This window comes from Balaenoptera physalus, assembly GCF_965194825.1.
Source record: "Balaenoptera physalus genome assembly, chromosome: 3".
Classification (NCBI taxonomy): Eukaryota; Metazoa; Chordata; class Mammalia; order Artiodactyla; family Balaenopteridae; genus Balaenoptera; species Balaenoptera physalus.
Genome location: NC_138890.1, coordinates 7829120 through 7855818, shown reverse-complemented (window position 1 = coordinate 7855818; position 26699 = coordinate 7829120). Strand labels below are relative to the sequence as shown.

The 26699-nt window shown below is 55.2% G+C and overlaps 1 protein-coding gene across 11 annotated transcripts in view; it reads right to left on the bottom strand.

The window, feature by feature from the left end:
• Window positions 1–26699, bottom strand: part of SMARCA4 (SWI/SNF related BAF chromatin remodeling complex subunit ATPase 4) — an 87481-nt gene that overhangs the window by 22439 nt on the left and 38343 nt on the right. For 7 of the 11 annotated variants that reach the window (XM_082454853.1, XM_082454854.1, XM_082454846.1 and 4 more), the window contains 15 exons: window positions 25506–25627; window positions 23960–24110; window positions 21377–21540; window positions 15538–15604; window positions 14407–14517; window positions 12391–12633; window positions 10870–10983; window positions 10046–10153; window positions 8843–8929; window positions 7990–8036; window positions 6741–6907; window positions 3875–4038; window positions 1039–1266; window positions 689–787; window positions 354–431 (listed from right to left, as the gene is read on the bottom strand). In XM_082454853.1, coding sequence (XP_082310979.1) covers window positions 354–431; window positions 689–787; window positions 1039–1266; window positions 3875–4038; window positions 6741–6907; window positions 7990–8036; window positions 8843–8929; window positions 10046–10153; window positions 10870–10983; window positions 12391–12633; window positions 14407–14517; window positions 15538–15604; window positions 21377–21540; window positions 23960–24110; window positions 25506–25627 — 1950 coding nt within the window. The remainder of the gene's footprint in view (window positions 1–353; window positions 432–688; window positions 788–1038; window positions 1267–3874; window positions 4039–6740; window positions 6908–7989; window positions 8037–8842; window positions 8930–10045; window positions 10154–10869; window positions 10984–12390; window positions 12634–14406; window positions 14518–15537; window positions 15605–21376; window positions 21541–23959; window positions 24111–25505; window positions 25628–26699) is intronic. The other 4 variants (XM_082454851.1, XM_082454855.1, XM_082454856.1 and 1 more) reach the window with 2 other exon arrangements.

The window sequence follows — 26699 nt, the reverse complement described above, 5'->3', positions numbered from 1 at the left end:
GACAGTGTGACTCCCTCTGAAAGGGAGCCTCAAGGACAACAGGCATTGGCCGGACGGAGGACCATAAACTGGAGCAGGGCTGGGTGTGTATGTGTGTCCCGCCATCCCTACGACACACTTAGGAGGCCACGGAACAAAGATGGGTCAGTTAGGAGCCATGGAGGGGCCACCCTGTGGGCCGGGTACCCGCCGGGGATGCCACCGTCACTGAGACCTTTTGCTCTGTTCGGTGTCAGCAGGGAAGGGGGCAGGGGGCGGGGGAGGAGGCGTGTGAGCCCCACTGCACGCGGTTCACACAGGCGGGGAACCAAGCCCCTGAGGGTGCGCAGGGCCCGAGTGCTCGCGGCGCTCACCATGAACAGGTCGAACTCTTCCTCGTGCCGCGCAATCATCTGGTTCACCGTCTCGTCGTCAGGCACCTCGTCTTCTTCCTACAAGATGTCACACGTTTAGTTGGAGTGCGGGGAGGCCGGGGTGGGAGGCGGCCGGGCTCGGAGGCGAGCGGCGGCGGTCCATGGGAAATGAGCTGGCGGTCCCAGTCCGGCTGCGGTGGATGGGGACCCACACGGCAGCGAGAGACGCACACGCACACGCACACGCACGCTCCGTGGGATCAGGGCCCTTGCTGGCCATCTCAGCCGAGAAGCCGAGGATTGAATGGGCATGGAGACTGAACTACCCCTCTCACCTTTAGAGGTGGCTCCTCCAAGTCGGGGTTGACGCCCGCTGGCGGAGGGGCAGTGTGGGCGAAGCTGGCACTGCCGCTGCCCGTGCTGCAGTGTCTGCTCTGTGGATAAATAGAGGACTTCAGTCTCCAGGGCTGTCAATCCGGCATCTTTCACCAGCAGTTTAGAAAAAAAAAACCACTTCAAAGAAAAAGCAAGTACTCATCCTCTTTCCTTTCAGCCCACACTCCCTTTACTCCAAAGGGATGCAAAAAAAATAAGAGTGCAAAAAAGGTAAAAAAACAAAAATGAAAGCCGCTCATGCGTCCACCACTCACGCCGGGGAGGGGGTCGGGGCTGGCGCTGCCCTCACCTCGTCCTGCTCCTCGTGCTCGAGGATGGCCTGGAGGAAAGCACGCCTCTCGTGGCTGGAGGACTTCTGGTCGAACATGCCGGCCTGGATCACCTTCTGGTCGACGTTGAGCTTGTACTTGGCCGCGGCCAGTATCTTCTCTTCCACGCTGTTGACCGTGCAGAGGCGGAGCACGCGCACCTCGTTCTGCTGCCCGATGCGGTGGGCACGGTCCTGCGCTTGCAGGTCCTGGGGAGAGAGACGCCGGTCAGCCCCAAACAAGCTATTTTTTTTTTTAATTTTTAATTTTTATTTTTTTTCAAACAAGCTCTTTAAATTCGTTAAGGGACAGTAGATCACTGGATGCCGCTGGGAAAGGCAGGGGCCTTCCAGTTCTCGGGCGCCTGCCTGGCTGTTCTGCCCGCCACAGCCAGAAGCTCCGGAACAAGACCTGGAGCCCGTGTCGTGATGACGTCACCCCAAATTCCTGCAGAAGCGTCACTTTCTACCTTCACTGGGATCTGACGGATACTCGGGAAGAAAGCGCAGTTGTAGAGGGCCACTCCAGGGGGTCATACCCCAGCAGCTCCTCTCACAGCTGCACAGGCCCCCTTGGCTGCCCCGGGCAGGGCCTGGCTTGGCGTGGCTGTATCACGGCGAGGGCACTGTTTACAGAATGACGCCAAAGCTGGGCAGCACCACGTTGATGCCTGGTTTGATTGGAGGCCCTGCTACTTCCTTGCCATGCAAGCCGGGCCCAGGCCCCACCTCTCGGAGCCTCAGGATACACTCTGCTGACACCAGCCCCTCTCGTGGCTATAGTGTGTGAGAGGAGCCAACGGGCATCGGGTGCTCAGGCCAGTGCCTGGTGTGGAGCAAGCGCCCATAAAGTGGTAGGTGTGGCGCCAACGCTGTATCATCACGCCCAGCGTAGACCCAGGAGGGGCTACGAGATCCTGTGTCTGGGGCCTGCAGCTGTGTGGGGCTGACCTCCAGATCTGCACCTCATGGGGGCAGCAGAGGCCACACCTGGTGGGAACAGGCATGCCTTGTGTCCACGGTTCGTACCCTCACCCCTGCCCTGCAGCTCAGCCGGCGTGATTCCTGGCTCTGCAGTGTGCTTCATGACCTCTCATGCCCCCCGGGTGTGGAGGAGGACAGGGCTCCACGGTGGTCTCTCCCCCCGACAGCCTGTGGGTGGGGGAAGCACACTCGGACCACCTCTCAGGACACAGGCCAGTCACTGAGGTCCGGGCGGGAGCCACACCCCAGGCTGGCGCAGCAACCACCCCAGGCACTCGTCTGTCAGGCGCCCGTGGCTTACACACCGATAACCAGCTCTGCTGGGCTGTGGAGAAGGGCTCGCTCACACCGTCAACAGGAGTGAAAGCTGGGGCAGCCTGCTGGAGGCCACTGTGGCAGAACCAAACAGAACGTGAAGGGACAGGCCTGTGGACCGAGCAATCCCGCCTCTCAGGCTCGGCCTGGCCGGTGCTCCAAGAGAGGGACAAGAGGGCTCCCCGAAGGGAACAGAAAACCCAGACGTCTGCCAACTGGGGTTTGAGTCAAAAATCCTGGGGCCACCATACGCCAGGACAGCTGGCGGCTGGGGAGAGCCCCCGTGTGCTTGCATGGAGACATGAACACACCAGCTGCTGGCGGGAAGAGACACGTGCTGGAACATGCCGTGTTCATGTCAAACCCAGAACATATGTGTGTACATGGGTAGATGCTGGCTCGGAGAAGAGCGCGGTTGGTGGGGAAGGGGAAAAATGGACTCTTTAATTTGTTACTTTCACTTATTGGTATTTGCATTTAAAAAAATTACTACTTTTATAGTAAGACGTAAGAGGTAAACACTTACTTTAAAACTACTGTACCAGGGCTTCCCTGGAGGTGCAGTTGTTAAGAATCCGCCTGCCAGTGCAGGGGACACGGGTTCGATCCCTGGTCCGGGAAGACCCCACATGCTGCGGAGCAACTAAGCCCATGCACCGCAACTACTGAGCCTGTGCTCTAGAGCCCACGAGCCACAACTACTGAGCCCGCACACCACAACTACTGAAGCCCGCACGGCTAGAGCCCATGCTCTGAAACAAAGAGAAGCCACCACAATGAGAGAACCGCACACCGCAACGAAGAGTAGCCCCCGCTCGCCGCAACTAGAGAAAGCCTGGTGCAGCAACAAAGACCCAATGCAGCCAAAAAATAAATAAATAAAATAAATTTATAAAAACAAACAAAAAACTACTGCGTCTATAAAATACCACATCCCTGTTATCTACAGGCATGGAGCCCTGTGCAGGGTGTGTGGATAAGAAACAAGGGCAGCAGTGCACAGAGCACACAAAGTATGCCCCAGTGTGGTTTTAAGAGGCGCCAGCCATGATAGTTGGGCCAGAACATGGCCAGGAAGGACCTGCATGACTAAAACAGTGACCATTACTGCCAGCCGATAGGACTGGGGCATTTTCCACTTTCTTTGCACATTTACGTGACACCAGAATTTTTTTTGTTTTTGTTTTGGCTGTGCCATGTGGCTTGTGGGATCTTAGTTCCCCAACCAGGGATTGAACCCAGGCCCTCTGCAGTGAGAGCACAGAGTCCTAACCACCGGACCACCAGGGAATTCCCAGAATTTTTTTTTTTTAAATAACAACAGAATATGATTTTTTCATAATCAGAGCAAAAAACTAGTTTTGTTTTGAGAAACAGGAAAGTAACTGCTCTCTGGGCTTCTCTCCAGGGGCTTCCGGGACTCCAGGAGAATGTCAAGAGGCCAGCGGCACTCATGCTAGTGGGCATGGTCTCCCCAAGGCTTCGAGCCCCTCCCCCTAGGGGGCCTGAGAGCTGTTACCTGGTGGGGGTTCCAGTCACTGTCGAATATGATCACAGTGTCGGCTGACTGGAGGTTCAGACCCAGCCCCCCAGCCCGGGTGCTGAGCAGGAAGATGAAGTACTCGGAGCCGGGCTCGTTGAAGGTCTTCAGCAGCATGCCCCGGTCCTCCGCTTTTGTGGTTCCTGCCGGGGGGTGGGGAGAGCAGGGTTAGCAAGGTGACCGTGGCGGGGGGAGGGGGGGCGGGCGGTGGTGCTGAGGAGACAGAGGAACACCTACATCAGGGAGCAGGTATAGCGTCCACAGCCGTCCAACTCGGGCCCCGCAAGCCATGGCCACACTCGCTCAACACGTGGCCGTGAGTGGAGACTGGCGAACAACTCAGATTTACGGCGACACTACTGACCGCCAGTCCTCCCACCCAAGGAGAAGAAAACGAGCCCCAAGGGGCCCCCTGTGTCTCCTCCGTGTAAATCGGGGCTGCTGTGGGAACTAAGTGGGCAGGTGCTGGAGCACCGTGCCCGGCACCCAGCAGACACCCAGGCAATGGGGCTGCCCTGCGAGTCGTCACCACCTGCCCTGCCCAGGGGTCCAGGGGGTGGCGGGAGACACTGCAGCAACACTGTTAACACGGGGCCCCCAAACCCACGCAGGGTCTCCAGGTGGGCAAACGGGGCTGCTACGGTAGCGAACAACTGGCCAGAGGGCTGGCGCCTGCCTCCGTCCTACTGTGATGGGTTTTCTCCATTCACAAAGGGAATCACCTACAGGCGAGCACACGGGGGGCTTACAATGGAGACTTGTTTCCCTCTGGGCAGAACGGCTCCCCTCTTCATGGAGCCACAGGGACTCTAATGTGACGGCCCAGGACAAGATCCTCAGCATCGTGACCCTCAGAGGGGCATCTAAGCTCCGCAGGCTACTGCCAGCCTGAGGGGCAGAGGTGCCTCTGGGAAAGCAGGTGTCATTTTTGGTGTTGCTTCCAGCCACTCGCCTACACGTCACGATGAACAGCATGGAGGCCTGATGCCCACTGGCGCCTGGGCCGCCCCAGTTCCAAGGAGGGGCTGAGGCAGGCCCAGGTGGAGGGGCCGCTCCCAGATGCCCGGCCTGCACCCTCACTCTCGGCATTCTGACAGCAGAAGGTTCCACTCCACGTGCCACCGAGCCCCCACCCTTGCCGTTCTGGCTGCACCGTGTAGCACGCGGGACCTTAGCTCCCCGACCGTGGATTGACCCTGGGCCCCTGCAGTGGAAGAGCGGAGTCCTAACCACTGGACTGCCAGGGAAGTCCCCCCCTTTGCCCTTCCTTCCCAGAGTTTCCGCTCATGTGGCAGTGACCACATAAGGTGCCTAGAGATGCAGCCACAGCCAAGCAAACAAAAGTCCTCATCCTACATAGAGGACTCTCATCATGGAGGAAAAAAAAAGTGGGGGGCGCAAATGGATGGGTGCTGGGGTGGGTGGGAACATGCTCTTCACGTTCGGCCTGTCCTCCAGGGGTCGGGGCAGTGACACAGACAAGGAGCAGCACGCATGAAGGCTCAGCCCCTGAAGGACGGAGAGGCCACTGGGGAGGTCAGCACGCAGGGGTAGGGCGAGGTGAGCCTGGCCACGCAGGTCTTCCAAGCCATGGGAAGCACCTGAAGGAGGGAGGTTTGAGGGAGGACCTGACCACAGCTGTGTTTGCAAAGGTCGCCCTGGACAGAATTCCAAGAACAGGCCGAAGGAAGGCAAGATAGGGATGCAGCAAAGGTTCTGGGTGCGAGTGGGGAGGGCAGAGACCGACAGACAGATCCGCCCAGGAACCATGGGTCAACGGTCTGAAAAACACCACAGTTCCACAAGATGTACCGTGAAAGACACAATGGGGGCAAAGAGGTCTGGGGTGTCTGGCCATGGATGCACATAGCAACGAGCTTAGATAAAGGCTCTGAGACGTGTGCTTTATCCCACACTTCTTAACTGTGTTGACCCTGGAGGCCCCCAAGTCCATTTTTCTCGAGAGCCCCACTCACTCCATCTGACAGAGGGTGGGGGGCTCCCTCTAGGGTCTTCCCGGTCAGTTGCCACGTGTCAGCGCACGGGCCCTGCACACTGTCAGCATCTCACTCAGCCCCCTACTCCCCGGAGCTCCTGCGTGCTGGGAACAAGGCAGAAACAGGGCTCCTTATGAGTGCATGTGGTCACAGTCAAGTGCTGTTCCCAGGAAACTCGCCGCTATCACCCCTGCAGCATCGGTTTTCCTCCCTCCCTCCCTCCCTTTCCTGCTTCTCTCAGTGCTCATGGTTCCGGCACGAACGGGCCCGATTCCAGCTCCAGAGCCACCCAGGCAGTGGAGAGAAGAGCATGTCACTCACAGCAGCCTAATGAAAGTTCACCCCCAGATCCCCGGGCGAAAAGACAAGCTGCTTCTCTGTTCGGGACACTGAGCAGGTGGAAGGAAAGCCCGGAGGGGACGGCTAAGAATGAAGCCAAAATGGAGGACAAGAGAGCCAAGAGCTCCAGAAAAGCCCCTCTTAACACCATCTGGGCACCTGGATCCAGCTGTGCCTGAAGCAAGCCAACCCTTGAGGTTCAGTTATGTGAGTCTATCAAGGCTTCCTTCCTTATACCCACAGGATATGGGTTTCTGTCACTTCCCACCATAACAGGACCGTAGAGCAACCCTTAACCACTGGACGCAGCGTTCTGGTGCAAACACCGTAAGCCTCACATTCAGGAGATCCAGCCATGATACTCCCAGGGCCCTCCCTCCCATTCCCGCAAGCCTGTGTCACTGAGTGAGCCGCTATGCCCGCTCCTGCCGCTAGACCTAGAGAAGCTTTGGCAGCAGTGGATAACGAGGCCGCCCTTTAACAAACGTCTCTCTCCCGGTCGTACTCACCGTCGAGCCTGAGGTATTTAAAGCCGCGATACGCAAAATAGTCTTCCATGATCGTCATGAGGGAGGTCATCTGACAGAACAGCAGCACTTTATGGTTGGTGGCCCGGAGTTTGGGAAGAATTCTGTCGAGCAGCTCGAATTTCCCCGAGGCTCGGTACAGGTCCAGCCTGCGGAGTGGAGGGGGTGGGGAAGGACACACACACCACGTGAACCACAGCGCCCTGCAGGCGGGCCAAGGAGGATGTGCGCTCCCACACCCAGGCTACCTGAGCCGGCCTAGGCAGGCTGGCCACCAGGCTCGGGGGCACACAAGTGCTTCCTTGGCAGACTACCCCCGCGCCCGCCCCCTTCCCCCCACCAAAGTTTCAGCAAAGCCATTTCAACCCAACTAAAATAAACTCGGTCATGAAATTACTGACCAACTTGGATACTTGTAAGAGCGAGAGAAGGTGCTAGTTATTAGTAAAGATACTGGGACAATGGGCGTGGACAGGGGCTGCCCCGGGAAGCCAGGCCTCCTGTTTAAGAACCTTCCAAGAGCAGAGGCTCACAGGGGAGAGTGCCCACACCGCGCCACACACAGGGCTAAGGGCCACTGCAACTTCTGTCATTCGCTCCTGGCTTACAGATGTGGAAACTGAGGCTGGGGGACAGTGCGACACGGCTGCTGACCTGCCAGGGCCGGGCTCAAACCCAGGTCTGTGGGACCCCATTATGCGATTTGGTATAAAGAACTACACAGCTAAAGAATCTTTTGCCCTTTCATTCGGTGCCTCTGCTCTAGGAAATAGTTTACTATCCCAGAGAAATAATGGTGGCTTTAGCGTTTAGAATGTTTTAACGGTGAAACCTTGAGGCAGCATTTGTGTCCAACACCAGGGCTGAACGATGCCTGGGCTGCGCTTTATATAAACAACGCTGGAGAAAACACCCCCAGAGCAAGGTGCGTGGCGCACTGTATAAAGAGTATCCCTCTGGTGGTGGGCAGAGTTTAGGCTCAGAGTGGTTAGGAAAGCTGTCACAGGTCACAGAGCCCAGAGTTGGGGCCTGGAAGCCAGGTCTGGTCACCTCTCAAAGTGGAGAATTTTTATTCTCTTCTTTGGGTTCATCTATGTTTTCAAAGTTTTCTGCCAGGAATATACTGCCTTTGGAATTAGACCAGTATAACAACAGAAATAAAGCCAACCAAAGAGAGAAATACTGGCACACAGATGGTCTGCCCACCCCGTTAAGCTAGGAAGATTCTCACCCTTGGACGATGCCACCGGTAAATCCAAGGTGCTCGGAAAAGGACTCCTGCGATGGAATGAGAGGCGGGTCAGTGCGGGGCAGGAAAAGGCGGCCAGGCCCCACGCCTCCGAGCCCTCCCACCCGTGCTCAGCGATCGCCCATAGCGGCCCCAAGGCCACACATAGATGCTGAACACAGCTTTTCTATCCCACTGACATCCCTTCCGTCATGACCTAACACTCTTAACCAAGGAAGGGAGTGCGCCAAGGACGGCGCGTGCCTGAGACCACACTTGGTGAGCTGAAATGGAACCCCAGGGGCCTCTGGCATGACCCCGGAACTTTATGCCAGAATGTATGGACATACGTGTGCTTTTCAGAAGCAAGCATCCAGACTCCCAAGGGTACTGGGGCCCAGAAGGTCATGGCCAGAGCCGTCATGAAGAGGGACGCTGCTCTCCATGCTCTGCCCAGGATGGCCCCGTGTGTCACCGAGTGGGGAAGGCTAGTAACCACCAAGCAGGGGCAGCACAACCCCACCGGGGGAGAAACGACTCCAAAGAACAGCCTCTGAAGGCTTCGGCGGTTATCTGAGGTGGGATTTTCATTTCTCTTGCATATTTCCCTACAGTTTGGATTCTTTACAATATACGAGCGCTTGCAAACAAAACATCCATAAAAAGACAAATGCACAAGCATCGTCTAGCCTAAACCTTACAAGCTCTTTTTCTCTAAAGTTGCCAGAGAGAAGCAACCTAGCTCTGTCTAGGGGCTAGGCGCAGACAGACCCCTCTGAGAGCAGGGCCCTGTGCAGGCCTGAGGCCCACGAGCTCCGGGTGCCGCTGGGCCTGCCACCCCGGCCCTGGGCCTCACCTCGATGTGCTGGAACATGTACGGGTGGTTGCAGATCTTCCTCAGCTGCATGATGGTGTTCATCAGGGTCTTGGTGCCACCTTTGCCCTGAGGAGGCAGAAGAGAGGCTCCCAAATCGGTCTTGTCCCAGGGTGGGGTGGGGCGGAGGAGGAGGCGTGGAAGAAGGATGTGGGAGGAGCTGTGGCTTGTGGCAGAGGAGACGGGGCGTGTGCAGCTGGCTCCTGTCGGGGCTCAGAGGCCTGAAGCCAGCATGAAGCCAGCACTGGGGGAAGCGGAGACCCCCTGGCACCCTGGAGGGTGGAGGGTAGAGGGTAGAGGGTGAGGAGGGGCCGGCGGGACGCAGGGGAAACGTGACTGGCAAAGAGCTGAGGGTGGATCGCAAACACTTTGTGAGGCCAGCTCTGTGGGCACTGGGGGGAGTCCCCGGGGCGGGGCTGCAGCCAGACGGCTTAGGAAGATGTCTGGCTATGGGGTGAAGGAAGGATGCCGGGGTGGGTGCCGTGGGCCAAAAAGGAAACGAGGAAACAGGGTGCTGCAACAGCTCGGGTAAGAAAGGGCCCAAACGAAACATCTGGAAGAGAAAATGGGGTGGCAGGGCCAAGCCCGAGGCAGCGGGGGCAGAAGTGAGGGACCTGGGAGGACAACTGCAGTCCTGGTGAGGGGAGCAGGGGTGGCAGGGCCCAGGGCCTCAGAGGGGCCCAGAAGGCAGCAGCCTGCCCAGCCCGCACTCCTCTCCACCGTAAACTAACGTCACCCCAACGCCACGTAATGACAAGGTAAACGGACTCAGTGGCCCTGGCTGTCGAGGCTCTTTCCCAGCCGGAAAGGTGGGACTCCCTAGAATATTCTAACGGCTGGGGTCCGTGCTGGGCCCCCCACTGCCGACTGAAGCATCCACGGGAGAGAGCACTTCACGAGCAGAGGACCCCAGACTGCTGACGGGGAGGCTCGGGGGCCTCCCTGGAAACGGGCCATCAGCCTCTGCCCCCTCAGCGTTATGGACTGGACCCATCCACACCAGCTGTGGTTTAAACCAGGCCCAGTCAACACCCTCGGGACCACGAGCAGATGGGGCCTCGGCCACGACTATCACCTCCCAGGAGGCGAGAGCCTGCTGCTTACACTGTGCACAAGCCCCGCACCCAGCGGCCCCCAGCGCGCCTGCCGTGGACACCCGGGGGGGAAGGGGGGCCCCGGGCCAACCTTCTTATCCTTCTCAGAGCCATCGGTGAGCAGCACCCCCTTGGCCTGCATGTGCCGGTAAAGCACGCGCTGCAGCGCGGACATGTCGCACTTGATGACGTACTCCACCTGCAGGGCACACGCCGCCGTCAGCCGGAACTGGAGCCGAGGGTCCCGGAGCCCAACGCCCAGCCTGGGCCCGTCTCTGATCGCCCAGCCTCTCAGAGGCATCCTGGGCCCTGGGTTGTGTGCTCTGATCAGGGCACACAGGGGTGACTGTGAGGAGACCCCATACCCAGGGGGATGAGGGGAGATGGGATGTGGCAGACGCACCAGGGCAGAGAAATGTGGGGGGCTTCCTGGGCCAGATGGGGCAACTCGGCTACCTTCCAAAGGCCTGCCCACAGCCGGCCAAGAAACAAAGGGCAAGTGTGGCTGGAGGGGCGACTGGCCAGGGACCCCAAGCCCACCCAGGGGAGAGGGGAGGGGGCCCTGGGGGGACTTAGTACTCTAACTTAGCACACCTGCCTTCCACTTGAGAGACCCAGTGAGGGCGAGTGGCCAACCCCAGGCGGGATCGACTCCTAAATGCCGAGTCCAGACCAGGGCCAGGCCTGGGACCCAGGGGAGCCACCCGACTGGGCCCACCCCAGGGAGGCCCCCTGGACGACGCTGCATTGGGACTTCCGCTCAAAACAAACATGGTACGTGGAATTCCCTGGTGGTCCAGTGGTTAGGACTCGGCGCTTCCACTACCGGGACGCCAGGGTTCGATCCCTCGTCGGGGAACTAAGATCCCGCAAGCTGTACAGCGCGGCCAAAAAGAAAAAAACTAAACGTGGTACCTTTTCAGGTAACTGAGCCTCGACTTCCTTCTTGAGCCGCCGGAGCAGGAAGGGCCGCAGCACTTTGTGGAGACGACGGATGATGAGAATGGTTTCCTCCTCGTTCAGGTCCACCTGGCAGCCCCAACGAGACACGCCAACCAAGCGTTACCTCCAAAGGAGGGGACAGGGATGCAGGGAAGGGCCATCTGGAGTCACCCTGTGCTCAGCACCTCCTTTTCAGACTACCCTAAGCTTCACAGGAGCCTAGCAGGGCAACCTCTTCCTCTGGAAAACTGCAAGGATCTAAGACCTTCCATGGAAGTCCTGGGACACGGAAGCCAAGGCCCCAGGGCACTATGAAACACAGCAGCACGCTGCATCGCTTCCCCAAGAGTAACAAACCCACGTGCCTGGAATCCTGCCAACACGTCCAAACGAAATCTGGACAGCACTGCGGGGGCCACACGGATAGAGCGTGTGGTGTAACTGGGGAGTGCTCCAAGAAGGCTCTGTCACTGGAAGCCCAAATCAACTCTCATTTTGGCCTGGGTGGGACGGACGGAAAGAAATGCTGCTCTCCCAGGGGGCCTGCTACTCTGATAAAAATGTGAATTAAAAAAAATTTTTTTAAGTGAAAAGATGACATCTGAACTTTTCTTCTCTGGGTCCCTTTGGGCAGAGCTTTTGCTCAACTTGAAAATACGTGAAACCAGAGCATTTGTTCCTCAGCTCTTGCGGGGGGGGGGTCCCCTGGGAATCTGAAAACTGGGGGCTCCTTTATTATGGGATCCTTGGAAAGGCCTCAATTTCTCCTTCAGGAGGGCTTCTGCCTCAGCCAGTACCAAGGAGGCGGGACCCCATGGATGATGCTGACAGAGGCCCCCAGTAAGAGCAGAGGAACAGCTGTCCCAGACCTGCCTAAGGAAAATCCGATAACTGGGAACGAGTGAGCCAGGGCACGGCTGCCGTGGGCGGTGACGCTCACCGTTAAGCCCTGCGATCGTGCCCACCTCCTCGGCCACCAGGCTCAGGCCGCTAACCTCCTTCAACAGAAAACGCAGCGGTCACAGACACACCAACAACGCCACTCCCAGCCACGCAGACATTGAGAGACACCGGCCACAACCCACAGCCCTCTTTAAAAACAAAAGGGACAGAATCTGACCATGTTGCTCCTTTCACTGAAACGATCCGAGCTACCCGCTGCCCTCAGGGTGAAAATTAAACTCTCCCTCCAGCTGCACCTTCACACCTCAGGGCCATATTCCTTGCTGTCCCCTCCCTGTGCCTGGGGCACAGGGTCAGGGAAGCCCCGAGCATCCCCTGGGATTTCTCTGCCCTTGTCCTCTGGGGTCCTTTGGTGCCGGGGCTGCCCTGCGCTTGGCTGGGCCGGCTGTGGTGGGCACTCAACCCACAACGACCCAGGGAAGCCAGCTGGGCCGGGACCATCAACTCGGAGGGTCCTCGGAGCTGCTCGTGGCTGAGGCTCACGGCTCCCCCCTCCACCCCCAGCCACCACGTGGCCGGCTGCACACCCACCTTCTCCCCGGTCATGGCAAAGGGCGCGTTGAACCACTGCTCGAAGGTGCTGCAGCTCTTGAAGATGGTGGGCAGCAGGAAGTTGAGGAGCGCCCAGAGCTCAGGGAGCTTGTTCTGCAGGGGTGTGCCCGTCAGCAGCAGGCGGCGGGGGGCCACGTAGTGCGTGTTGAGGACCTGCGTCAGCTTGCAGTGGTGGTTCTTCATGCGGTGGCCTTCGTCCACAATCATGTACTTCCAACGGATCTGCGGGCCGAGAGCAGGAGGTCAGGGGAGGACAGGCAGTGGGGCTGCCCACCTGGGTGAGGACCTCACGGCCATTAGACAAGAAGGCTCCGGGAAGACCAGCCTGCTGAGCTGGAGAACGTGAGCACAACAGCAGCCCCTGACGAGAGACCAGCTCACACCGCAGCCTCTGTAAAGCAGGGGGCGAAGACGGACACGCAGACAGGGAGACACAGCTGTGACCTGCGACTGGGTGAACAAATCCAGGGGCAGAAAAGTACTTTGGTTTCCCGAGAAAATTATGTATGCTAGTACATGACACGGAAGAACACCCCAAGTAACAACTCCCCTGCTGATCAGAGGCCCTCAGGGGTGGGGTCTTCAGGGGACTTGGTTCAGCAACGGGTGCATTTCCAGTCAGCAGGCGGCAGCTCTAAGGCAGGAGCAGCACAGTTGAGTTCAGCACAGGTGTGCGCTCTGGGGGCCCTGGCTGCGCCCCAGAGCCTGTCAGTGGCCACACGGCTGGTGGACACAGGCTAGATGCCGATTCTAACCATGAGTGTGAGCCTGCAGGCGGGAGCCGCAGGTGTAAATCCCTATTTACATGTGACTGTGACGAGCTTCAGAGCCACTCTGGCTTTGGCTTCTTTGGTACGGCCTGGCTGAGGAACTGCACGTCAGGTGTCCAGACGAAAAGCGCAGAACCGACTGGGGGAGGGGCCTAGCAGCCATTTCCCACAAGGAACCCCCATGGCAGGGGGTTTACGTTAATTAAAGCCACTGTCAGACAAACACAGGATTTTCAGAGCCCCGTTCTCATGCTTGGGATGGGCCTGGCTTTGTACTGGGTCAGAAGGGTGAGCCTGCACACTGGACACCAGCTCCCTGGGCCCCAGTTTCCTTATCTGTAGCTCAGAGATGCACATCAAGCACCACATGTCATCAGTACGACCAAGGCCGACAGGTGTGGCAACACGTAAACATCTCCTCCACCCACTGGGTCAAAAACTCTACCACTTGACTTAATCCCCTACATGGTTAGTGAGGCCAGATGCAGCACCTTCTGGCTCAACGCCTTCCCAAACCGGGAAAAGAGCTTTTTGTAGGCGAGGGATGGTGCCTGTCTCATATCTGGGTCATGGTTTATTCTCGGTAATTCCCTGATGGCCCAACTAGAGCTGCCTTCACAACTGTGTCAGCTAAGAGGCTGCCCCGCGTGCACAGCCCCCCACTGAATGCACCAAGCCAGCGGTCCAAGGCTGACAGAACACACAGGACGTCAGAGTGCTTGGAGCTGGATGCCAAATCCCTCCTGCTTCGTGGGCCGCTTTCCTGTAGGCTGCGGTAAGGAGACACGGCCACCAGGGAGGGAGGTCTGAGGCCTCTAGAGACAGGTGGAGACAAGGGGGGCCTCACCACAGCCCTGCCAGGGACACGGCAGGCAAGACAGGTGGGTCGAGAGTCACCGTGTGTGGCCAGGCTCTTCGGGCAGAAGGCCCGAGAGGAGCCAGTCCACATGCTGCGTAGACGGAGCCAGTCTCTGGACGTGGCCCAGGGCCAGCCTGGGGACAGATGGTCGGAGAGGCAAGCCCAAGGTCGCCTCGACCGGGGCTGTTCGCACACACAGAGCAGCTGTCTTTTTACACATATGCGGGGGAATCACTGAGAAATGTCTTCGGGGGCTTTGAGAAGATGGGAAGCGTGACACACTTGCGACAATCCTGGGCTGGATCACGGGCTCCCTGACAGCACGCGACGGCCTGGGCTGGCTTGTTTTACAGGCAGACACGCTACCTTTGCAAGGATGTGCTTGTCTTTAATGATGTACTCGTACGTCGTCAGCAAGACGTTGAACTTGCCGCTCCGGAGCTGGGGGACGAAAGCACGTCTGGCTGCTGGAGAGCCCTGTGAGGGAGAGAAGACACGCGCACCTCAGCCTCTGGGCCCCGGGTCCTGGCCCCTCACCCCGGCAAGGGCAGAGGGCCAAGTGTGCGGAGTGGAGAGAGGAGTGTGGGTCCTGGGCGGCCCAGGCCCCTGGGAGGCTTGCTGCCTGCACCTCCATCGGCCCCACTCCTGATGGTCGACCAGCTCCGCTTCCCACACCCTCCTCTTCCCGGGTCCCCATCTCAGGCCTCCAGGCCTCCCACACAGGCGCAGACCACCGTGATCACTCCCAAAGGGCAGCTCCAGCCTCTCCCCGGTTAGCAAATCTGCCCCGTCCCTCCTGTTCCAAGCTCACGTTCCAGACAGAGCTGCACTCGTTCCCATAAGCTCTTGCCAGCCAAATGACTTTCAGCTCCTCAAACGCACCAAGTTCTCCCCACACACGCTGTCCCCTCTGCCGGGACCCGATTTTCCCCATCGTGGGGCTGAGAGCCGCTCAGCACAGGGTGGCGAGCCTGGACCTGGCAGACCTGCGGCCAAGGGCCCAACGGGGATCTGCCACTGAGTGGCTGTGTGAGGCCCTCTCTGCCTCTCTCCCCACGAGGACAAGAGGCACGTTTAGTCCCCACTTCACAGGCGAACTGATCTAGGGGCGGCACTCAGAGCAGGCCTGTACGGGGCCCACGTGTCCTGGTGTGCCCCGTCACACAGCAGCCCACGGTGGACACTCGTTAAGTCATCCCACGTGAATGGGTTTTAACCAAAGCTCGGCAAGAATAACGAAATCTTCAGGTGAATGCGTTAATGTCACCACATTCCACAAACTGAGTCCATAACTTCAGTTAAAAAAGAAGCATCACTCCTCGAAATAAAGTGATCCAAACCCTGTGTTAATGGCAGGATCCCATGTGTATAACATAAGACGACGCACACACGCACACGTGCATCCTGTCATTAACGCAAGTTGATGCCCCTCTTCACCCACACGTATCCCCTATTCTCCCACCCTGCCCATGCCCACCTCCTCAGGGGGCGACGTACCTTGTAGGACACCTTCACCACCGAGGGGGCCCACTTGTCAAATTCGTATGCCCAGTTGGACAGCGTTCTGGTGGAAACAAGGAAGGGAGAGTCAGGGTCTAGTTCTCTTGCCAGCAACTGTCCAAAAGATGTCCACGAGGAAGTGAAGCTGATGTGTCTGTGACCCTCAGAGCTGGCCGAGTAACGGACCATCTGAGGGAAGGAGGGGATGGTGCCCCAGGTGGGAGACACAGGGACACACAAAGGCGTGGTGGTGGGTATAGGGTCAGCCTCCGCCAGGTCGGCCTGGGCTGGAGCAGGGCGGCCGGAGAGGGCCAGGACCAGGAGCTGGACCCTGGAGATCAGTTCTCTGTCACCGCTGTGTGGCCACAGGCCCCTGTGAGAACACACCACATGCTGCAGACCTGCTTCCCAGAAAAACGCAGATTCACAGTGCCTCATTTCAGGCTCAGGACGCTGGGGGTGGGGTGCGGGAGTCATGCCACGGAGGCCGGGGCTATAGGAGACACCACCGAGTCGCGGTGCCGCGTCAAAATGAAACTGGCAGCCACTGAAGGTTCCTGCCCGGTAAGAGACAGAATGAGGATGGGAGGCAGGCGAGGCCAAGCCAGGCCCGGGCAGAGGACTGCAGGAGGGGGAGCGCAGGAGGGCTCGAGGCCAGGAAGAGGGGGGACATACAGAGATGGGCAGTGAGCAGACGTGGGGGCGGGTGAGGAGGGACAAGTCACCCCCGACTACAAGAGAGAACCTCAGGAGAGGGTGACAGCGACAGTAAAGCCAAGTTCAGAGCGGGTGGGCTCTCGGGGAAATACTGGGACACAGAGTCTTCGGTGGGGGAGAGAACTCACTCAGACAGTCTAGACCAGGGGGTTGGTAAAGACAGGATGCAAAAGCCAAGTGGAAGAGACTGCTCGTGGCTCGCCCGGCTCCTCCCTGCAAGAAGCTCCACCGAGGAGCTCCCCCAGGAGCCAGGGCCAGCCAGGGCCAGTCAGGGCCAACCAGGTGGGCACAGTCTGAGCCAATGAGATGGAAGCCTAAGTCGCTGGGCTGAAAGTCAGGGAAAGGTCTTGAAGGAGGGTGGAGACTCAGCTGCCATATGCTCCTGCTGCCCTGGGCCCCGCCCATCATTCTGGGAACCCAGAGGAGATGATGGAGGCAGCGCAGCCGTCTTGCAACCATGAGGGTAAAAGCCTAGGGGCAGGGGTCACATGCTAAGGATGACTGAGCAGAAAACTGCAGGAGCCTGGGTCCTGGAAGCTTGAAGCCTCCTGGCTGTGGGCTTCCCCTTACTGAGGATCAGCAAGATCGCCCTGGTTCAGTCACTGAGGTCTGGTTCCTATTGCAGGGAGCAATGGGGGAAGGTCGGGGCACTAAGAGAGAGAGAAGCCAAGGGCCAAAGCCTGGGGTGGGGGAGGGGCCTCCGCAGAGGGGGAGAAGAGCTGAGGGAGAGTCGGGAGCGGAAGTAAGGAGACAGGCCAGAGTCAGGGGTCAAGAGGGAGGCAGGACAAGCAAACTCATGGCGGAGAGCAGCACGCCCCAGCAGGTGGATGGGACAGCAGGACACTCACAGTCTGAAAACATCCCCCAGGGCACAGGTGGCTCCTGGAGATGACACTCAACAGACTGGGCCCCAGTCTGGGGAGCACAAGGGTGAAAAGGGCTGAAGATCAACACACGGGATAACTTCAATGAAGGGAATGGGGGAAAGCAGTCAACTTAAGTGACCTTGGAAAAGATGTTTTGGCTGGAAACTGTAAGTCTAAGGACAAAAGGAACTGGATCTCTAGTTAGTAAGGCTGTTCCTCACAGACTAAGTATTCTGAAAGCACTGTACATGCACACTGGGAACGAACACACGAGCAAGGAGAAAGGCTAGAATGGGCCCTGTGGTCCCGGCTGAGTCAAAGACAGCAGTATGGTCTCACTTAACAAAACAGAGACACAGATGACCAGACGCAAATCATGTCAGCACGTGTGCACTAGGGTCAGTACACGTACATACACTTCCTAGCACTGCACACGGAGAAGGCCTAGAAGCAATGACGCCCCAGAAGCAAGGAGCACACCTAGCACCCAGGTCTTGGTTTCTAAGACCATTTTCTAATAAGGGAAACCAGGGCTTCTTGGAGAAATGGCTGGTTCTAGGCCTGGGAGGGAAATGTACCAGCTGAGCTTGGAGCGTCTTTGGGTGCCAAAAAGCAAAGAAGTGCTCAAAAACCCCACAATGATGGGGGCATGTCAAAGGAACAGAGCAGCCAACTGAGAGCTCCCGATGGCCAAGGCTGGAATGATTTGAGCAACAAATAAACTAGTATTGGAGTTTAACCCTATGTATAAAATAAACATCCAGGAGTCCACATTGATATAAATGATTGAATACATTCACAATTGGGGGAGAAGAGAGAAATCTTCCACACAGGAAAACTCCAAAAAATTTATGTAGTGATTTCACCTTCAAGGAGGTAGCTCTTAATTGCCCACCTATTATGTGTGGGCTGAACTTAGTGACTTTTTTCCAGAATACAGTATGGAAGGGGGGAAAAAGAGTAACTTCACAGTGGAGACACCTGACACACACTACCTCAGCCAGGTGATCAAGGTCAACCTCAAGAGTGAAAAGTCATGTAGACAGTAACTGCCCCCCCTTGTGAGGTGATAAGACGCGTGCTTCACTTCTGGTCTTCGTCCCGAAACCCACCATCCCATTTAAGGATGAAAAAATCACCAAACAGACCCAGGCTGAGGCATATCCTACAAAACACCTGACCAGTTCTCCTCAAAACCATCAAGGTCACCAAAATTACACCAAGTCTGAGGAATGGTCAGACCAGAAAAGACTGAGGAGATGTAAAGGCTAAATGTCATATGGGGTACTTCCCTGGTGGCGCAGTGGATAAGACTCCATGCTCCCAATGCAGGGGGCCCGGGTTCGATCCCTGGTCAGGGAACTAGATCCCAAATGCATGCCGCAATTAAGAAGCTTGCGTGCCACAACTAAGGAGCCCTGGAGCCACAATTAAGGAGCCTGCCTGCTGCAACTAAGACCCAGTATGTATGTATGTGTACATGTATGAATGAATGAATGAATAAATGTATGTATGTATTATGTCACATGGGATCTTGGAATTGAAAACGGAAATTAGGGCAAAACTAGTGAAATCCACATAAAGTTTACTTAATAGTAATGTGTTTAATTACTAGTAATGTTCCAGTGCTGATTCCTCACTTGTGACGAATGTAACACAGTCACGTAAGATGTGATCAACCACAGGGGGAACCTGGGGAGAGTTCTGGGAATATGGGAGCTCTGAGTACGACCTTTTCAACTTTTCTGTAAATCTGATACTATTCTAAAGTAAACAACAACCACAATGCAATGACAGAGACGTGCTGAAAGGACACAGGGACCGATCTGAAGCGTCTCCCTGGGCCAAATCTGGGACAATTTAAGCGAAGTAAATAACAATAGTGTCCACGAGCCAATTCTTCTATGAAGAATTACACCATTAAACAATTAAATAAGGGAGAAGAGACAGCTCTGCCTTGTAGTGGAATTCCAAGACCTGTAGAAGGAATGACGGAAAGAGAAAACCACTACTCGGCACTTTCCAGAGGGATCACCATTTCAGGTGAGACTCCTCTGACGGATGCTGAAATTACGGGCGAAAGTATGATGAGAAATGGGATATTCATATAGCTTCTAAGTGCCTTCTCACAAGTTACTTATAAATTACAAAGGAAAACTCTTAGGTTTATGTGGGGAAGCCCGCAGGCACCATGCAAGGACAGATCGAAGTGATGCTCTCCTGTCACGGATCCCCTGGGCTCGTGCCTCCTGATGTGAGGCCCCAGGAAGGGCACAGCACCCACCCCGGAGTTTCTCGCCAGAATCCCAGAAAGAAGACACATCACACAAACCCAATCTGAGGGACGGTCTACCAAATGCCTGGCCAGGATTCAAGTGTCAAGATCATGAAGGACAAAGACGGACTCAGGAACTGTCACAGACACGACATGACAGACACACGGCAACAAAAGGCAAAGTGGGATCCTGGACCAGAAAAAGGCCTTTAGTGGGGAACTCTACAACATCTGAACAGAGTCTCTAGATTCGCTACCAGCTAACAATGATTTGTTAAATCACTGTTACTATCCTGGTGTTGAAACTGTCCTAAGGTTACGTGAGATGCGGGAGGCCGGGTGAAAGGTATAGAGGAACTCTTTACACTACTTCTGCAGTTGTTTGTAAGTCTGAAATCGTTTCAAAATGAAAATTTAAAAATGACAAACCCAGGCTGCAGAGCAGCATGCTGGACAGAGCTATTCCAGTGGAGATGAAGTCATGCCTGGGAGGCTGAACAGAAGGGAGGGGACTTGAGTGAGTGGAGGGCAGGGAGTCGGCGCACAGGCAAGGGCAGCGGGAAGCAGAGAAGCAGCTGGGTCTGACCACGGCCTGGGACCTTCTGCCGTACCGTGGAAACAGTTCCCTCTCCATGAAGATCTGTTCCTGCCAAGGCAGCCAGATTTACACCGCCATGAGGGGCAGAAGGCAGAAGGAGGAAATCAACTTCTCGAGGTGAAGTCTGGGAGGGTTCTGGGGCCCCCAGCCGTGGATGCGTGGCCTCTGGAGGCCTGGCCACCTTATAGGTAGGAGGGCATGTTCCCATGGGCTGAGGGATGAGTACTCGGTTTCCCATCCTCCCCCTCGACAGCTGACTTGAGGCAGACATGGTTCCCCCTGAGCGCTGGGCCAACGGTAAAGGGGGTTCCCCTTCAGGGCCAAGCCAAGTGTACACACAGAGGCCTGGCCTCTTCAGAGCAGACCATCCCCCAGGCCCATGACTGGACTGTTGCCTAACATGTGACCTGAACTGGGTCAATGACAGCTAGTCCTGGGACTTCTGGAAAAAACCCGGGAACAGGAGAACCATTTTGTGACACGTGCAGAGCTGGGAAGAGGGACGCCCAGATGGCCTGAGGAATCCTGGCCCCTGGAAGGGTGCCTGCTGGGAGGAAGAGACCAACGGTACCAAGAGGTGGCAAATGAGAGAGCCTCCTCTGGACGCCGTTTGGGTATCCAGATGCCACCTGAGCGTCTGTGGTGCCTGGACGAGGCTGGGACACGATCGACAGGGCTTGGTGCCCCAGCAGTAAGTGGACACAGTGTCTGCACAAATGGCTCCACTCCACATTTCTAGTGGGCAGTTATCTGACTCCTGTGACAACCTTGTGTGGAATTTGCTCATTGTGGGGCCAGAAGAGGATACCAAGGACATCCTGTGAGAGCTGCCCCAACAGGGATCATAGACGGGCACTCCATCACCTGCCCTTCTTCTATCCTGAGCCTTGACACCAGAGGCAGGTGGCTATGGGCTGAGTTGTGTCCCCCCAAAATTTGTATGTTGACATCTTTGTGCCCAGCACCCCAGAACGTGACTATATTTGGAAATAGAATCTTTAAAGAGGTAATGAAGTCAAAATACGGTCATTGGGGTGAGCCCTAATCCATGACTGGCATGACTTCATTATAAGAAGAGGAAATTAGGGCACAGACACACATAGAAGGAAGGCAATGTGAAGACACAGGGAGAAGACGGCCATCCACAAGGCCAGGAGAGAGGCCTAGGGAGAAACCAGCCCTGCTGACACCTTGTTCTCAGACTTGTGGCCTCCCGGGAAATAGTGCCTATTGTTTAAGCCACCCAGGCTGTGGTCTTTCGTGAGGGCGGCCCAAGCAAACTAACACACAGGCGTCTGAGCACAGGCCGGGCTGCTGGTGACCTCGGGTGGCGGGGCCTTCCCACCGGGCACTCGCGGCCCCTGGGGTGGGCACACTCACGAGAGAGGCACTATGATGAGGAAGGGCCCGTTGATCCGCTTGTGCTCCATGAGGTACGTGATGAGAGCGATGGTCTGGATGGTCTTCCCCAGGCCCATCTCATCAGCCAGGATGCCATTCAGGTTGTTGTTGTACAGGGACACCAGCCACTCTAAGCCTTTGATCTGCAAGGAGAAGCGGCCAGGACTGAAGCCCAGGTTGGGTTCGGGGGTGTTCCCCGCGCTTCGGAGACTCACAAGCTCTGCCCCAGCCAGGGACCTCCTGCGGCCATCTTCACTTGGTATTTTGCTCTGAGTCAGCCCACTCCTTTCCCACTCAGCCTCATCCTCAGCAATCCTGTCTCTGAAATCACAGGGTTGCTGTGCTAATGAGAGATGTATATGAAATGTCCTTTCTGGGCGCACATTTAAACAGCTAAGCTTCTAACTGTTACAGTGTCTGTCTGTCACTGCCTGACACCAAGCCACACAGCACACCGGGACCAACCTGCCCTCAACCGTGTGACACTGGATTCAGGAGAGCGTTGGGGCTTCAGCGGAACTTGGTGATGAGTTCACCACATGACTAACAACTGCCTCAACAGCATTTCAAGATTAACTGAAAGGATTCCAAAGCTTGTGAAGCTTTCTGAAACACAGTCAATTAGAGAGAATATTGTCTTCAGAGAAAATCTGGAAATTTTCATAACAGATTAAGCAAGTTACGTCTTGCCCATGTTCTGATTTCTCTCATTACACTGGTCTCTGGAAAGTTCCACTGGCCACAGGATTCACCTTTGGCACTTGATATCAGCACGGAGGTTCTGAGAGTTCTTTTAAGGGAAGTTGGGGATCAGGTGTTACAACCAAACTGAGTTATCAGGGACATGTGTCCTTTGGTTGGGGATATACCAGCTGCCTCTGGGGAGCTTACAGATAAGCCTGGGATATGGGGCCACAAGAAAAAGAGATTTTTACTATGAGCAGCTCCATTTCTTGGTTGTTCCAGGCCAGACCCTGACAAAGAGCTTCTGAGGCGTCATCACTTCACCCTCTATACATAACCCTAACCCTAACCCTAACGCTCCAGAGGCGTCATCACTTCACCCTCTATATATAACCCTAACCCTAACCCTAACGCTCCAGAGGCGTCATCACTTCACCCTCTATACATAACCCTAACCCTAACCCTAACGCTCCAGAGGCGTCATCACTTCACCCTCTATATATAACCCTAACCCTAACCCTAACGCTCCAGAGGCGTCATCACTTCACCCTCTATATATAACCCTAACCCTAACCCTAACGCTCCAGAGGCGTCATCACTTCACCCTCTATATATAACCCTAACCCTAACCCTAACGCTCCAGAGGCGTCATCACTTCACTCTCTATATATAACCCTAACCCTAACCCTAACGCTCCAGAGGCGTCATCACTTCACCCTCTATATATAACCCTAACCCTAACCCTAACGCTCCAGAGGCGTCATCACTTCACCCTCTATATATAACCCTAACCCTAACCCTAACGCTCCAGAGGCGTCATCACTTCACCCTCTATATATAACCCTAACCCTAACCCTAACGCTCCAGAGGCGTCATCACTTCACTCTCTATATATAACCCTAACCCTAACCCTAACGCTCCAGAGGCGTCATCACTTCACTCTCTATATATAACCCTAACCCTAACCCTAACGCTCCAGAGGCGTCATCACTTCACCCTCTATATATAACCCTAACCCTAACCCTAACGCTCCAGAGGCGTCATCACTTCACTCTCTATACATAACCCTAACCCTAACCCTAACGCTCCAGAGGCGTCATCACTTCACCCTCTATACATAACCCTGACGCTCCAGAGGCGTCATCACTTCACTCTCTATACATAACCCTAACCCTAACCCTAACGCTCCAGAGGCGTCATCACTTCACCCTCTATACATAACCCTAACCCTAACCCTAACGCTCCAGAGGCGTCATCACTTCACCCTCTATACATAACCCTAACCCTAACCCTAACGCTCCAGAGGCGTCATCACTTCACCCTCAGAGGCTGGCAGGAGGGGCTGCTGCCCCACTTCCCAGAAGGAAGGACCGAGTCTAGGGCTGCTAACCTCTCCTGCCTTGCTGCCTCATGCTGCACAGAGCTCCACGAAATAGGTACCGAGCACCCATGGGCCCACACCCGGGTCCCATTCTGGCTCGGCCATTCCCAAACTGTGTGATTTTGAGGAATCGCTGTACCTCTCTGTTCCTCAGTTGTCCCTCCAACCACCACCCCCATGAAATTGGGAGGACCACAGCACCTACTTCAGAGTGGCTGAGGGAATTCAGATGCTAACAGCCTATAAAGTGCTCCTATTCTGCTTGGCACATATGAAGCACGCAGCAGATGCTGATTTATTGCAACATTTCATTTCCTCTTGGTCAGACCATGCTGCTGCTTTACAGATGGGGAGACCGAGGCTCAGAGGGGAAGAGCGAGTTGCCCAAAGACCAAGAGTGTACTGTGAACTCAGGTCTGCCTGCCTTCAGCAGCCACCCACGACCTGGGAACCCCTCTGCCGAGACCGCTATGTGGACGTGGCCCCCTCCAACCTACCTGGTACTGCTTGAGGACGCCGTTGACCATCAGCGCCGACTGCTTATCCACCCTCTCGGTGACGGCGTGGGCCACGGCATAATAGGACTGCAGGCCACGAGCGAGGGCCTGCGACACGCCGTACTCGTCATCAACATCTTGCTTGGCGTTCCTGGGAGCAAGATCAAAGGGCCGTGTGAAGACACACATTCCTACTTGAGACAATGTGCTTCTGACACAAACCTCCGCAGAGCAGCTTTATGGCCTGAGCCGGAAGACAAGCCGAAGAGCGGCCGCAGTCTGAGGACAGGCAAGGCAGCAAACACTAATCCAGGTGGGCCCAAGACTAGACTTCTGGGTGCCATGGGAATCAAGTCACTGTCACACCACAGAAGGAATGTTACTTTTAGCCAGAGGCTGGTCACATGGCCCATCCTCTCTACCAGGAGTTCAAGAGTCTAAAGGGAAAATGTACACTCAACAGCCTTGCACAAACCAGACTCATTTATACTTTGGCTGTTTTGTAATCCAATCTAGAATTCTTTAATTAAAAAAAACTCTTTTTATTATTTTATTTTATTTTTTGGGCCGCGCCATGAGGCTTGCGGGATCTTAGTTCCCCAACCAGGGATCAAACCCAGGCTCCCGGCAATGAGAGTACGGAGTCCTAACCACTGGACTGCCAGGGAATTCCCTGGAATTCTTTTAAATAGTGACTTTAAACTATTTACATTTTATTAATGTGACAGATATATGTGATCCAACTATCAAATTGTTTTATGCTATGTTTTGTTTTTATATCTTCTCACAAATCCTGCACAGTGAGCTGGGTTTTCTTAGCTTAGAGGGTTTTTTCCTATATATTTCTGATGGATTTCAAAGACTGTATGTTTGTTCTAGCGGTTCCCTTCATACCTAGTGCGTATGTAATACATAATACTCTCAATGCTCTATTAAAGAGTATCCATTAACTCTGTACTGTAAGCCACAATGAAACTGGTATGTTAATTGTAACTGTGCTTACAACGGCAAAGGATGAGAAACAACCTAAACGACCACCGCCAGACTCAGGCCACAACGTGAGAGCATGACAGGGATGCCACGCGGCCAGATGTGGAGGAGTGAGACACCCTGTGTGCACAGACATAGGAGCAAGGGGCAGAACACTGTGCCCCAGATACACTTGGGCAAATGAAAAGAAACAGAGATACACGTCATGCTTACTGATGCACAAAATATGTGTGGAAGACACGCGATGCTGGAAGCAGTTTCTTCCAGGGAGGAGATGGGGAGGGCTGGGGCTGGAGCACAAGCATGAGGCGGCCTTTTGTGGTAAACCCGACTGTCTCTTAAACACAGGATGAGCCACGTGAATGGATGGAACGTCATTCAACCCCTACAGATATCAGTGACATCTGAAGTAAATCAATTGGGTGTTTGTGGTCCCACAACGGCTGCCGGCTGGACAGTGCTGTCCGGGGAGAAGCTGGGATTCTAACGGCTTCTGCCGGTGCCACCTTGCAGGAAGCTGGTGGAGGCAGCGGGAGCAGGTGGAGGGATGCCTTACTCAATGATGTGCCGGGCGTCCACCTCGGAGACGTCGTCGCTGTCTGGATCCGGAATCTTCTTCTTCTCCTCCACGGGGAGGGCGGGAGGCTGTGCCGGCTGCGGCTGCTCCTCTTCCTCCTCCTACCAAGAGACAAGCCAGTGTCACCTCAGGTCACCCCAGAGTGATGTTTTTACAACCCACGTGCCCTCTTCCTACCAATCCCAAAACATGTCATGCTTTTTATTTGCATATTCTTTTAATTGCTCAGTATATGAGTTTTAGTTATCTTAGCAGGGTCCAGACACTTCTTTTTAAGGACATCTCAGGGTATTCTGTACTTCTGTTGCACCCAACCCCCTTACACAATGCATACTACTAAAACAGCTTTTCCCTTCTCTTGGATTTCCTAGGTATTAAACATATTATAGGTAACCTTCAATATTTATTGCTCTTGATTTACTTTCAGCTTTATTGACATGGACAAAATGTCTAAAATATGTCAAATAAGACTGATGATAACAGGCATCATAGTTTACTAAGAGGTTTTCTATAAATCTGTATATTATGTATGAGTGTTGTGTTTCATTAAAAGGATTTTTCAACATTTACTGAGCAGATAATAAAGGGAATTTTGTATGACATATCGAAAAAACACACACAAATACATTTCCCAATATTAAACCATCCTTGTATTCCTGTATAAATCACACAAAATGTGTGTGTATAATGGAACTGCTATAAAACTAAAAAAAAGGAAAAAGTATCTGTAATTAACCTGTCAAATTATTCCAGTCAAAACCCAGTGGGACTTCCTTCGGAGCATGCAAAATAATTTTACAGATCATTTGGAATAATGAACAGGTAATGACAGCACAAACATTCTGGTCAAAAAAATCATAACCGGTAAGACTTATCCTAGTTGATATTACCATGCTGGGAATTAAAATACAAATGGGAAGCCTGGCTAATTGCAATTAAAGGGGTCAGCAAATTTTCCCCTCAGAAAGTGACTTTAGGGGCTTCCCTGGTGGCTCAGGGGTTAAGAATCCGCCCGCCAGTGCAGGGGACACAGGTTTGAGCCCTGGTCCGGGAAGATCCCACATGCCATGGAGCAACTAAGCCCGTGCGCCTCAGCTACTGAAGCCTGCGCACCTAGAGCCTGTGCTCTGCAACAAAGAGTAGCCCCTGCTCACCGCAACTAGAGAAAGCCCG